Below are 13,946 nucleotides of genomic sequence, written 5' to 3' on the forward strand. Positions count from 1 at the left end.
CAATACTATATCTGTGTGTGAGTGAATCATATCTATCTATCTATCTATGGCTGGATGGCTCTTTATCAGGAGGACTTTGATTACGTTTTCTTGCCCTGATGGAGGGAGTTGGATTGGATGGCCTTAAGTATTTTCTTTTGGTCATCAAGGTTCTGTGTGGGAAGTTTGCACCAATTCTGTAGTTCATGGGGTTCAGAATGCTCTTTGATTGTTGGTGAACTGTGAATCCCAGAGACTATAACTCCCAAATGTCAAGGTCTGTTTCCCCCAAACTCCATCTATGTTCATATTTGGGCATATTGAGTGCTTGTGCCAAGTTTGGTCCAGATCCATCATTGTTTGAGTTCACAGTGCTCTCTGGATGTAGGTGAACTACAACTCCCAAACTCAAGGTCAATGCCCACCAAACACTTCCAGTATTTTCTGTTGGTCATGGGAGTTCTGTGTGCCAGGTTTGGTTCAATTCAGAATGCTCTTTGATTGTAGGTGAACTATAAATACCAGCAACTACAACTCCCAAATGACAAAATCATAATTTTTTGAGTGATGGTCACTCCTTGTGTTGTGAGACATTTTGTTGTCAAATTTGGTGTGATTTTGTTCATTGGTTCTTTTGTTTTTAAGGTACTCATTATGCACAGAGCATGTGTGTGTGTGTGTGTGTGTGTGTGTGTGTATATATATACACACACACACTACACACACACACACACACACATATACATATATATATATCAACAATTATTATTATTTTACTGGCATAGTTTTCTAAGATCTACAGAGACACTCGCTGGAACACCTCCGCAAGTGAGAGTCCAAAAGTGGCAGGCTCAAACCCAGAACCTCAACCAATGGCTGATACCAAATGAGAGACTCCCCCCTGGCCAGACTGCACTCTGGAACCACGAGATGCAGAGCCAACCTTAAGAAATGGGACCACAAAGTGGAATCCACGACATGCGAGTGTGGAGAAGAGCAAACCACTGACCACCTGCTGCAATGCAACCTGAGCCCCGCCACATGCACAATGGAGGACCTTCTTGCGGCAACACCAGAGGCACTCCAACTGGCCAGCTACTGTTCAAAGGACATTTAAACAACTACCAAGCTTGCAAACTTTGTGTTTTGTTTGTTTGTTTGTTAAAAATGCAATACAACTGTTTGGCTTGCTCCTGACACGATAAATAAAATAAATACACAGTATGACACAGCAAACAAGATCTATATGCTGGATTTTGTATAACAAAATCACAAGTCAAACACTTCCCAAGCATCCAGGCCTGTGTGATGTATTTTCAAATTATGCGCACAGATCCAAGTCAGGTGGCCTTTTGCAGTTGACAGATCGTGATTTTGTCAATGTTTATTGTTTCCAAATACCAGCTGAGATCTTTTGGCATGGCACCCAGTGTGCCGATGACCACTGGGACCATCTGTACTGGTTTATGCCAGAGCCTTTGCAGATTGATTTTGAGATCTTATTATATGTGATAAATAAATAAATATTGAGGAGGTGCTCAAAGGCAGTATGGAAATGTCTTTATAATGCCCTTAAAATAGTGTAGGTTTAGAAAAAAAGATGTAAACATGGGGGCACCTGTGGATGCACAATTTCAAGTCATGACAGGGACTAGAAACACAGGCAGCCCACCAGACTTACCTGGAATGCAGTTCAGTGCTTCCATTGTTGTATTTGCTTCCTCTTTCCCACACACCAAAATCTGGCACCCGATAAGCTCTTTCAACACAAAATACAAGGTTCTGTATGAAGGACACCTAAGCAAAAACAAGAAGGTATGAAAATGGGATGAAAAAGTAAAGAAGAATAGTTCATCTCAACAATATTGATGTTAAGCACTGCCTTAAATTCTCTATATGATTTTGAAAATATATCGTGTTATTTAATTGTATACTTCTTACAGGCCCATCTCTCTAATCTGTCAGGAGCAGGATTCAAAATGATCTTGACAGATTAGAGAGATGGGCCAAAACTAACAAATTGAAGTTCAATGGGGACAAATGCAAGAGACTCCACTTAGGCAGAAAAAAACAAAATGCAAAGAGACAGTATGGGGAACGATGCCTGGCTCGAGAGCAGTACGTGTGGAAAAGATCTTGGAGTCCTCGTGGACAACAAGTTAAACATGAGCCAACAAGGTGATGTGGCAGCAAAAAAAGCCAATGGGATTTTGGCCTGCATCAAGAGGAGCATAGTGTCTAGATCTAGGGAAGTCATGCTCCCCATGCTCTATTCCGCTTTGGTTAGACCACACCTGGAATATTGTGTCCAATTCTGGGCACCACAATTCAAGAGAGATATTGACAAGCTGGAATGTGTCCAGAGGAGGGCAACTCAAATGATCAAGGATTTGGAGAACAAGCCCTATGAGGAGTGGATTAAAGAGCTGGGCATGCTTAGCCTGAAGAAGAGAAGGCTGAAAGGAGACATGATAGCCATGTATAAATATGTGAGAGGAAGTCACAGGGAGGAGGGAGCAAGCTTGTTTTCTGCTTCCCTGGAGACTAGGACGCAATGGAACAATGGCTTCAAATTACAAGAAAGGAGATTCCATCTGAACATGAGGAAGAACTTCCTAACTGTGAGAGCCGTTCAGCAGTGGAACTCTCTGCCCCGGAGTGTGGTGGAGGCTCTTTCTTTGGAAGCTTTTAAACAGGGGCTGGATGGACATCTGTCAGGGGTGATTTGAATGCAACATTCCTGCTTCTTGGCAGAATGGGGTTGGACTGGATGGCCCATGAGGTCTCTTCCAACTCTTTGATTCTATGATTCTAGAAAAGTCATTGTGCCCCTTCATTTCCCATCACTAGGATTGGTGAAAAGCCATTGCCGGTCTCTTGCAGAGAAGACAAGAGACAATAACACAGTATGCAATTACTATAACTATACTTCATTTCAATGTCTAGGTATGACTTCTTCCCTTTTCTTGTTTCTGCTATTAATGAATCCACTCGTCACAGCTGTTCTTTCACCTCAACTAGTGAATATTTCTTATGATTGCAGTTCCATATTTACAAGTTGTTTCTAGCTAATCCAGGCCACACAGAAACAGAGTCTGGTGAGTGATCTACTCCTGATGAGTAGCTTATTTCATAGCTGATAGCTTTGTGACAAACAGACATCTATTGGCATCTATAACGGAAGAAAATGTTGTGAATTCCTCACATTTGGGGAGAATGCACCTGGGAGGATACTGTATGTTGTCGCAGTTAGGCACCTTGTTGGCAAATAAGGAAATGGCTGTCATATATAAATGCCTTTGAAGGAGAATTTCTAAAATTACAGTGGTGTCGCTGCCTCTACTCTTGCAGGGTGAACCCAACCAATGCTGCTGTGGCTGCTACTTAAACTAATGTAACATACATAGCATAGGTTTTAATTTTTTGTGTGTGTTATTGCCAGAGGCGGCCCTAGGTAATTTTCAACGGTAAGCAAACAGTATTTTGGCACCCCCCCCCCCCCAACAATCATTGAAATATATTTTCTGTTTGTCGTGGGAGTTCTGTGTGCCATATTTGGTTCAATTCCATCATTGGTGGAGTTCAGAATGCTCTCTGATTGTAGGTGAACTATACATCCCAGTAACTACACTTGCCGCACTTGCTCCCTTGCCTGGCCCGCTTTGGGTCCGGAGACGTGCCTGAAGACCCCGGCATGTGCACCAAAAGTCACTTCTTCTCCTGACTTTCTCCTCAGCCATTGGAACCGAGAGAGAGAGAGAGAGAGAGAGAGAGAGGTGGAGATGCCCACCTTTCCTGAAGGTAGGCGCAAAAACAAAGGAGGGAGCGGAGGTGGGAAATACCTCCAGCCAGAGGGGCGCTCTCTCTCTCTCTCTCGGTCCCAATGTTTGAAGAGAAAGTCAGGAGAAGAGGTGACTTTTGGTGCGCACGCTGGGGTTTCAGACATGCCTCCGGACCCTAAGCGGGCCAGACATGGCAGCTCTGCCCTGCAAATTGGGGAGAGGAGAGGAGCCGGGTAGAGTGCTGGGGAATCAGGAAAGGGAGCCGATCATGGGGGAAAGGATTGAACGCAGAGAACGATTGAGCGCCAGCTCTTCTCGCACACCCGGTGGCCAGGTAGAGCAGGAACGAGAGGGGCTAGGCGAGGCTCAGGGGCTCAGGGGCCTGGCCCTTTGGGAAGAGAATTGCCCGGCAGCAAGGCAAGAAAGCCGACTGCTAGGGCTGTTGTGAGCTGAGGGGGCACTCCTCAAGTGGCAGTCGAGGGGCATTTACAGAGGCGCCTCTGCACCCCTGGCAAAAAAAAGTGTTCTGCAACCGCTTACTTCGCATAATGGACGAGCCGCCCCTGGTTATTGCCTATATGTGAGTTATATTAACTATATTGTTTTATTTGCTTACTGCTTTGTTGTTTTATTGATGTGTTGTTGGGCTTGGCCTCATGTAAGCCGCCCCGAGTCCCCTTGGGGAGATGGTGGCGGGGTATAAATAAATAAATTATTATTGTTATTATTATTGACACAAAAGCACAGTATGTCACAGCAAACGAGATCTCTATGCTGGATTTCATATCACAAAATCACAAGTCGAACACTTCCCAAGCGTCTAGGACTGTGATGTATTTTCGAATGATGAGCACAGATCCAAGTCAGGTGGCCTTTTGCAACTGACAGAGCGTGGTTTTGTCAATGTTTATTATTTCCAAATGCCGGCAAAGATCTTTTGGCACGGCACCCGGTGCGCCAATGACCACTGGGACCACCTGTACTGGTTGATGCCACAGCCTTTGCAGTTCGATGTTGAGGTCTTGGTAGCGGCTGAGTTTTTCCTGTTGTTTTTCCTCAATGCGACTGTCACCTGGAATGGCGACATCAATAATCCAGACTTTTTTTCTTTTCCACAATCGTGATGTCTGGTGTATTGGGTTCCAAAACTTTGTTAGTCTGGATTCGAAAGTCCCACAGTATTTTTGCATGTTCATTTTCCACGACCTTTGCGGGTTTATGATCCCACCAATTCTTTACTGCTGGCAGGTGGTCCACGTGACATAAGTTCCAGTGAATCATCTGGGCCACAGAGTTGTGTCTTTGTTTGTAGTCCATCTGTGTGATTTTTCTTGCAACAGCTGAGGAGATGATCCATGGTTTCATCCGCTTCCTTGCAGAGTCTGCATTTTGGGTCATCCGCTGATTTTTCAATCCTGGCTTTAATTGCATTGGTTCTGTTGGCTTGCTCCTGGGCTGCAAGAATCAGGCCTTCTTCTGTCTCCTTCTTCAGGGTTCCATTCGTGAGCCATCACCAGGTCTTCTCCTTGTCAACTTTTCCTTCAATCTTCTCAAGGAACTATTATTATTATTATTATTATTATTATTATTATTATTATTATAGCAGCCACAGCTTGTTTGTTGGGGCAATTCCTGTATATACTTGAGAATAACCCTAGTTTTTAAGCCCCCTTTTAGACTGAACCCACGCACCCCCCCCCCTCGGCTTATATTCAAGTGAGGGTCCTGACAAGAAAGTGTGGGGCTGAAAGAAGCCCTTTCAGCCCCATGCCTTCCCACCAGGACCCTCACCTCTCCACACAGCAAGTCTACTGGGGGGACATGAGAGAAGGAGACATGAGAGAAGCCTCCCACAAGGATGGTAAAACATCAAAACATCCGGGCATCCCCTGGGCAACGTCTTTGCAGACGGCCAATTCTCAAACACCAGAAGCAACTTGCAGTTTCTCAAGTAGCTCCTGACATGAAAAAAAAAGTATCAACCAGGTACACGGTTTTGTACAGTATCTGTTGCTTAAAATTAGGCATGAAATAATAAATGGAAAAGAATCTCTTTTGTTTGTAAGGAGTTAACAAACATTGCTATTGTGCACAGGGGGAGAAAATCCCATTAACTTTACCCATCCATTTAAACTTGCTCAGCATTTCCATCTAGTACTGCAGGCAGCTCATTTACCTCCGAGGGAAAAAGGAGTAATAATGAACTGCTTCGCTGCGCGCAATAGGCATGGCATCCCGCACAAGTGAATTGTCTATATGTAAAATAATCAAAGTCGTAGAGGAAAGGAGGGAAGCACCCAAAAGATGTCTTCAGACTCAACAACAGTTGCAACAGAAACAATTGAAGCAAAGCTGGTATCAGTCCCAAGCCCGTTAAAACAAAGTGAATTAGGACCCAGGTGGACCATGAAACCATGCTTTTCTTAGCTGTCAGAGGAAGATGTAAACAGATATTAATGGAGAACTCTGAAAATATCTTTAAAGCAGAAAACAGACTCAATGGCCCTTGTGGTCTCTTCCAATTGTATGATTCCTAAGACTATGTGAGGATTATTAAGATAATGACCAGTGTCTGATGAGATGGTTTAACAGGTAGAACATCTGGCATCTGACGAACAGCGGTAGAAGAAAAGGACTTCTACCCCTACTTTTCGTTACTGGTACTTATAGTCATATGTAAATATAGATATTTTAGTATTAAATCAACCCCCAAAAGCTGGATTGGTTTATCCATGGGTCAATGTGGGTACTGTACCTTAAATTTGATATTTTATCTATATACATAATAAATAAAATAAAATATCTATGTATATAATAAAAATGAATGTTTGTATGTGTGTATGTGGCAGCTTTCTGATTTGCTCCCACTTCCATGAATGATGGACCTGGACCAAACTTGGTACACAGAACCCTCATGACCCACTTTAAGTTCTGGTGCAGTTTAGGGGAGGATGGACCACGGATGATGGGATTTGCAGAAATCTCAATCGCTTTAGCTTCCACAGAACACTGCGACCCCCACAAATGATGGATAACAACCAAACTTGGCACACACAGCCCCCACGATCCACTCTACATCCTGGTGTGGTTAGGAGTTGGATGGATAATGGACGATGGGATTTGCATATGGGAGTTGTAGTTCACCCACACCCACTGAATCCAGCTGACATTGTATCTAGATTAAACTTGAAGCACAAACAAACAATGCCTTTCTCAAATAATCCTGGCACCACCAGGTCCCCAAGCTAGTACATAGTAAAAGTGAAAATATCTGTGTGTGTATGTGACTGGAGTGCCCACTTCCACAGACAGGCTCCCACTTCCACAAACAGCTTTAACCTACATGCTGAGGAGCCTCCCCCCCCCCCCCCCCACACACACAATCTACAATGACATTTCAGGTTATAGCAAGCGGAATGAACATGTAGCCAGCCCAGGCATCCTCAAATGTGGCCCTCCAAGTGTTTGGGCCTTCAACTCCCAGAATTCCTGACAATTGAACAGGCTCGTTAGGGCTTCTGTGAGTTGGAGGCCCAAACTGCTGGAGGACCACAGTTTGAGGATACCTGGTATAGCCCAACTCCTGACAATGTCCTCCCCAAACACCATACTGCCCACCATCCAGGAATGGTTTCATTCGGGGACAATTTCATTCTAGATTTTACGTGTTTCCTCCACCACAGGCATCCCAGTGGTTTTTAGTATCTCAACTAGTGTGGAATTTGCATGATCTCACCCACTGCCTCTCCCTTCAACAAACAGAGCAGAACTAATCAACAACTAAATATACTGGAGGGTTTGGGGGAGTAACATGATTCAAATCAGATTTTGCCCTGGCTCCTCTTCTTATTTATTCGTTCAGTCGCTTCCAACTCTTCGTGAGCTCATGGACCAGCCCACAACAGAGCTCCCGGTCAGCTGTCTCCACCCCCAGCTCCTTCAAAGTCAAGCCAGTCCCTTCAAGGAAAACATCCATCCATTTTGCCCTTGGTTGGTCCCTCTTCCTTTTTCCTTCCATTTACACCAGCATCATTCTCTTCTCCAAGTTTTCTTGTCTTGTCATTATGTGGTCAAAGTACTTCATTTTGCCTCTAAGATCCTTCCCTCCAGTGAGAAGTCGGATATTCTTTCCTGAAGTATGGACTGGTTGGATCTTCTTGTGATCCAAGGCACTCTCAGAATTTTCCTCCAACACCACAATTCAAATCTTGTTTCGCTAAGCCTTCCTCACGGTCCAGCTCTCACATCCATAGGTTACTACGGAGAATACCACTGCTTTAACTATGCGGGTCTTGGTTGCCAGTGTGATGTCTCTACTCTTCACTATTTTATCAAGATAGGTCATTGCTCTCCTCCCAAGAAGTAGACATCTTCTGATTTCCTGGCTACACTCTGCGTCTGCAGTAATTTTCGCGCCTAGAAATACAAAGTCTGTCACTGCCTCCACGTTTTCTACCTCTATTTGCCAGTTATCAATCAGTCTTGTTGGCATAATCTTGAATTTTTTGATGTTTAACTGCAACCCAGCTTTTGCCCTTTCTTCTTTCACCTTGATTTCGGCCATCAAAGTGGTATCATCTGCATATCTAAGGTTGTTAATGTTTCGAACTCCAGCCTTGGATTTATCAAGCCCAACACATTGCATGATGTGTTATGAATTCAAGCTGAATACACTTTGGTTCCTCTATCTTACTTTATTTTAATCTATGAGAGATTGTAACCCAAAATATCCATCTTCTTGTCCAGTTTAGCCTGGACAATTTTTATCAATTCTTAATTCACAACAGGATAAGTTACAGGATGAAAGATGCATCTAAATTTTTCTTTTAAAAACTTTCTCTTTCAATATCAAAAAAATGTATTCCTAAGAACCCAGAAATGTGGATTGTAGGATTTATTATGAGCCATCGCTTTCTGGATAATTTTCTGTGCGTTTTAAATTTGTATGGCATCTAAAGTAGCGCTAAGGACACTTGATTATAAAAGTCAAAAGCAAGACCTGGTAATGTCTGGAAATGTAAATTCCACAAAATGAAGCAAAGTTTTAATGCATTACATGTAATACTACTAAGGTAACCAACGCTCCTGTGGTGAGAAAGGCTTTTATGTCATTTTTAAAGGAAAAATCAAGGTACTTATTCTGATTTATTACCCATTTCAATCTATGCCGAACTTGCAAACAGATGCAAGATGATGGATGAAAATGGCACCAAAGGAAATAGCACATTTAAGTGATAGTTTCCAATCTTAGCCCACCTAGTATTTATTTCTATAATAGCACCATGGGTTTGGGAGAAGACACATTAAAAGTGGATTTTAAAGGTCTATTACCACAGGGGGGAACAGGAGGGTTTCTTTTGGTATTTAAAATCTTTGTGCATACTTGGACTGATTTTCTAATCTTTTAAGATTTACACAGAGATGAAGACATAGAAGTTATTCCAAGATTCTCAGGCTCAGTCATTAGTCAGAATGGTGACTGCAGTCAAGAAATCAGAAGAAGACCAGAGGGGCATCTATGAAGGAACAAGGTCAGAAGTGTCAAGATATCTCGTTGATTGTCCATTTTATTGTATTCCCATGGTTGGTTGTGAAAGCTGGATAGTGAAGAAAGCTGATAGGAAGAAAATGCAATTTATTTGAAATGTGGCCCCAGAGAAGAGTCCCGTGGATATCAGGGACTGCTTAAAAGATACCATAGGAAGTAATGCTACCCCTCTATTCTGCTTTGGTTAGACCACACCTGGAATATTGTGTCCAATTCTGGGCGCCACAATTCGAGAGAGATCTTGACAAGCTGGAATGTGTCCAGAGGAGAGCGACTAAAATGATCAAGGGTCTGGAGAACAAGCCCTATGAGGAGCGGCTTAGGGAACTGGGCATGTTTAGCCTGAAGAAGAGAAGACTGAGAGGAGATATGATAGCCATGTATAAATATGTGAGAGGGGAGGAGGGAGCAAGCTTGTTTTCTGCTTCCTTGGAGACTAGGATGCGGAACAATGGCTTCAAACTACAAGAGAGGAGATTCCATCTGAACACGAGGAAGAACTTCCTGACTGTGAGAGCCGTTCAGCAGTGGAACTCTCTGCCCCGGAGTGTGGTGGAGGCTCCTTCTTTGGAAGCTTTTAAGCAGAGGCTGGATGGCCATTTGTCAGGGGTGATTTGAATGCAATATTCCTGCTTCTTGGCAGAATGGGGTTGGACTGGATGGCCCATGAGGTCTCTTCCAACTCTTTGATTCTATGATTCTATGATTCTATATATACTCGAGTATAAGCCTGCCCGAATATAAGATGAGGTACCTAATTTTACCACAAAAAACTGGTAAACGTATTGACTTGAGTATAAGCTGAGGGTGGGAAATGCAGCAGCTACGGGTACATTTCAAAATAAAAATAGATAGCAATAAAATTACAGTAATTGAGGCATCAGTGGGTTCAATGTTTTTTTATTGTTACATAAAACCGTAATTTAAGATAAGACTGCCCAACTATGATAAAATAATTTTCTAACCTTCTTCAATGTAAATGTGCTTACATGTCCTTCTAATAATAATAGAGTAAAATAATAAATGTAATAACAATAATAGAGTAAAATAATAGAATTTTAATAACAACAGTAATAATAGAGTAAAATAATAAATGTAATAATAATAGATAAAAATAATAAATGTAATAATAGAGTAAAATAATACATGTAATAATAACAATAAGAGAGTAAAATAATGGAATTGTAATAACAACAGTAATTATAAAGTAAAATAATAAATGTAACAATAATAATAAATAGAGTACAATAATAATAATAAAGTGAGTAAAATAATAAATGTAAGAATAATAATGAGAGTAAAATAATAAATGTAATAATAATAGAGAAAATTAATAAATGTAAGACTAATAATGAGAGTAAAATAATAGAGAAAAATAATAAATGTAATAATAGAGTAAAATAATACATGTAATACATGTAATAATAACAATAATAAGAGAAAATAATGTAAATGTAATAATAATGACAAATAGAATAAAATAACAAATGTACTAAAATTTAAAATAATAACAGAGTAAAATAATAAGTAACTTTGACTTGAGTATAAGCCAAGTTCATCTTTTAAAAAGGGCTGAAAAACTTGGCTTGTACTCAAGTATATTCGGTAAATAAATGACTCAAGACCTCTCCCCAGAAACCAGGGTCGCTTCTACACTGCCATATAATCCAGATTATCAAAGCACATTATCTGCTTTGAATTGTATTATATGAGTCTACACTGCCATACAATCCAGTTCAAAGCAGATAGTCTGGATTTTTATATGTAGAAGAGGTCTAAGATGACTAAACTGAGATTTTGCACAAAACATGAAAAGGTGCGACTCTTCAAACATCTTAAAGGATAGTGTCCATGGAGTTAACTGCATCCTTACAACCATTGCCCAAAATATAGTTGAATAAGCCCTGTTGTAACACATGCCGAAATCGCAGTCATTAAAATTTAGCTTTGAATTCATTTCAGTTATTTAGGCACAAAGGGGATTTCACCCTGGTTTAATTGTGTACCTCATCTGTATTGTAGATAATCTGCAGACCAGATGATATCATCTCAACTAGGTAGAGGAGGAACAACGACACAGCATTTATCTGAAGCAAAGAGAAAAGGAAAAAAAATACACAATCAATAAAAGATGTACACCATCAGAACAAAACAATAATAACAAAAAAATAATAATTCTTGGTGTCTTGGTTTTCAGGCCTGTTTCTGGCCATGGTGGTTCACGCCTTAGTCACTTCCATATTGGATTACTGAAATGCACTCTACGCGGGGCTGCCCTTGAAGATGGCTTGGAAATTTCAATTGGTCCAATGGGTGGCTGCCAGGTTACTAACTGGAGCAACTTACAGGGAGCGGTCAATCCCCCTATTTAAGGAGCACCATTGGCTGCCGTTCGTTTTCCGGTCCCAATTCAAGGTGCATGTTCTCACCTACAGAACCCTGAACGGCTACTGTGTGACCGCATTTCAGCTTAGGAACCCACGTGATCTCTCCGATCGTCAGGAGAGGCCCTGCTCTCGCTCCCACCCCCTTTGCAGGCACGATTGGTGTGGACGAGGGAGAGGGCCTTCTCTATGGTGGCCTCCTGACTCTGGAACTCACTCCCCAAGGATATCAGACAAGCCCCCACATTGGCAGTCTTTAGGAGGAGCCTGAAAACGTGGCTGTTCCAGTTTGCCTTCCCTGAATAAAGGAAACAATGCCCTGACCTGATCAATTTTCTGCAATATGTCCTCTGAAGCACTTTATCTACCCGTTGGATTGATTTCTCTACATTACCCTCTAAAACACCCTGTTTAGGTATATCCTACTTCTGTTCACGCGCAGTGTTCGAAAATTTTTAATCTACTACATCTGGGCCTGCCCTCAGTGTTTTAAATCTCTTGTGTGTTACTGCTTATATGATATTTATAATATTTGTATTGTGTTTTACTTGCTTGCTTGCTTTGTTGTTTTTACTGATGTATTTTTGTTGGACTTGGCCTCATGTAAGCCGCCCTGAGTCCCCTTTGTGGAGATGGTGGCGGGGTATAAATAAAGTTGTTTATTATTATTATTATTAGTATTATTATTATTATTATTATTATTAGGGGTGCTGATTCAGAAAACTGCATTGGATTGACCACATCAGTTCTAGTTTCTTAGATATGGTTATCGTGGTTGTGCTGGTACGGCTGTACCAGGAGCTCCAACTTTATTTTTGTTCTGTTATCTGTTTGCTGTCATAGGGCGGGCCTCCTGTCCATCATAACTAAGCTTTCATTCCGCCCCTTGTTCAGGGCTCTGGGAGGGAAAGGAGCCATTTTTTGGACAGTCTCTCATAAGGAAGCTAAACTATAGGACATAGACCAGCTCGTCCCGTAGAAAAGCTTCTTTTCTCAAGAACATCCGGGGAAACAGAAACAGAAATTCCAGGGGAAAGGTCCCAATGCTCTGGCTGAGACCTCACAGCCTCTCAGCCTCACAGCAATCAGAGGGAAAACAGCCCTGAAGTTTCAAAGAATTCTCTGAGGGAGGACAGCATTACAGATCCACGGAACTCCATCTGAAACATCTACAAGCCTTGGCTGGTAGGTCTACTCGATACCCAGATGCATTTGGAATAGGTAGTAGGACCCACACCGATGAGACATAGATAGTAAACACCCTGGGAGAGGTTAAATAGGGTTTTTTTCCTACAGAGAAAGTACAGTTAATTAAAGTCAGGTACCAGTCCATTGAGGACTAGTCTAAGAAAGCTTTGAAGTGTTGTTTGAACCACTGAAAATTTGTTGTTTGTTCCATAATAAAGACTTTGTTGTATCGTCACAAACTCTAAAGACCATCACTTCAGAAAAATCCCTGAGAACCTCTCTTTGAGGCGCCCTGGCTTCCCGCTGGGCTTAAAGTATACATCCTATAGAAAAGACAGCTGTTACTGTTGCAACCCAGAGCAGGGAGCGACACCATTAGATAACAAACCACCACACTAAACTATGGGAAAAACAATCCCTTTTTATTGATGAAAAATGGTTACAAAATAGAAGAAAATGCAAAGACAAAAAGCCACAGTAAAATTCAGCAGTCAAGAGTATCCATGAACTTGATCAAAATTCCAAAATCCACACTGTAAAAACCTGGAAACTGTTAGCAAACCACTAACCGTCCTTGGAGAACTAGAAGCCTCTAGGGATGTAGGCCACGAGAAACGGGAAATCTGCCAAGGTAATGCCTCAGTCTAAATGATGCCTGATCTAATGAGACAACCCGGTGAGAGGCACTTAAAACTGAAGAAACTGTTTCGTGACACGCTTCCAGGCTTTGAAGTCTGTGTTTCCCTTTCCTTTAATCTGCTTGACCTTCGCAGACTCTGCGATTCACTCCTGTTTTTCCAAATCTGTCTTTTTCTATCCTCATTAAGGAAGCCAGGTGCTAACTCCTCTGGAGAGCTATCACCGCTTGGCTCTGCAGAATTCTCATCAGAATGTGTAGTTTCACTTTCCAAGCCACTGACCTCAGTATCAACACTTTCATTACCATCAGGGGAAAATACATGTTCAGTAACATCAGGACAAACAATCAGAGAATCAGGTTCAGGTTCAGGAATCAGAGAATCAGGTTCAGGAATCAGAGAATCAGGTTCGGGTTCACACGCAGGC

The 13,946-nt window shown here is 41.9% G+C and overlaps 1 protein-coding gene across 6 annotated transcripts in view; it reads right to left on the reverse strand.

The window, feature by feature from the left end:
• PHKB (phosphorylase kinase regulatory subunit beta) overlaps window positions 1-13,946 on the reverse strand; it is a 237,155-nt gene that overhangs the window by 162,581 nt on the left and 60,628 nt on the right. For all 6 annotated transcript variants that reach the window (XM_067471122.1, XM_067471123.1, XM_060788360.2 and 3 more), the window contains 2 exons: window positions 11,316-11,396; window positions 1,661-1,776 (listed from right to left, as the gene is read on the reverse strand). In XM_067471122.1, the coding sequence (XP_067327223.1) occupies window positions 1,661-1,776; window positions 11,316-11,396 (197 nt within the window). The remainder of the gene's footprint in view (window positions 1-1,660; window positions 1,777-11,315; window positions 11,397-13,946) is intronic.

This window comes from Anolis sagrei, chromosome 8, assembly GCF_037176765.1.
Source record: "Anolis sagrei isolate rAnoSag1 chromosome 8, rAnoSag1.mat, whole genome shotgun sequence".
In the NCBI taxonomy this organism is placed as follows: Eukaryota; Metazoa; Chordata; class Lepidosauria; order Squamata; family Dactyloidae; genus Anolis; species Anolis sagrei.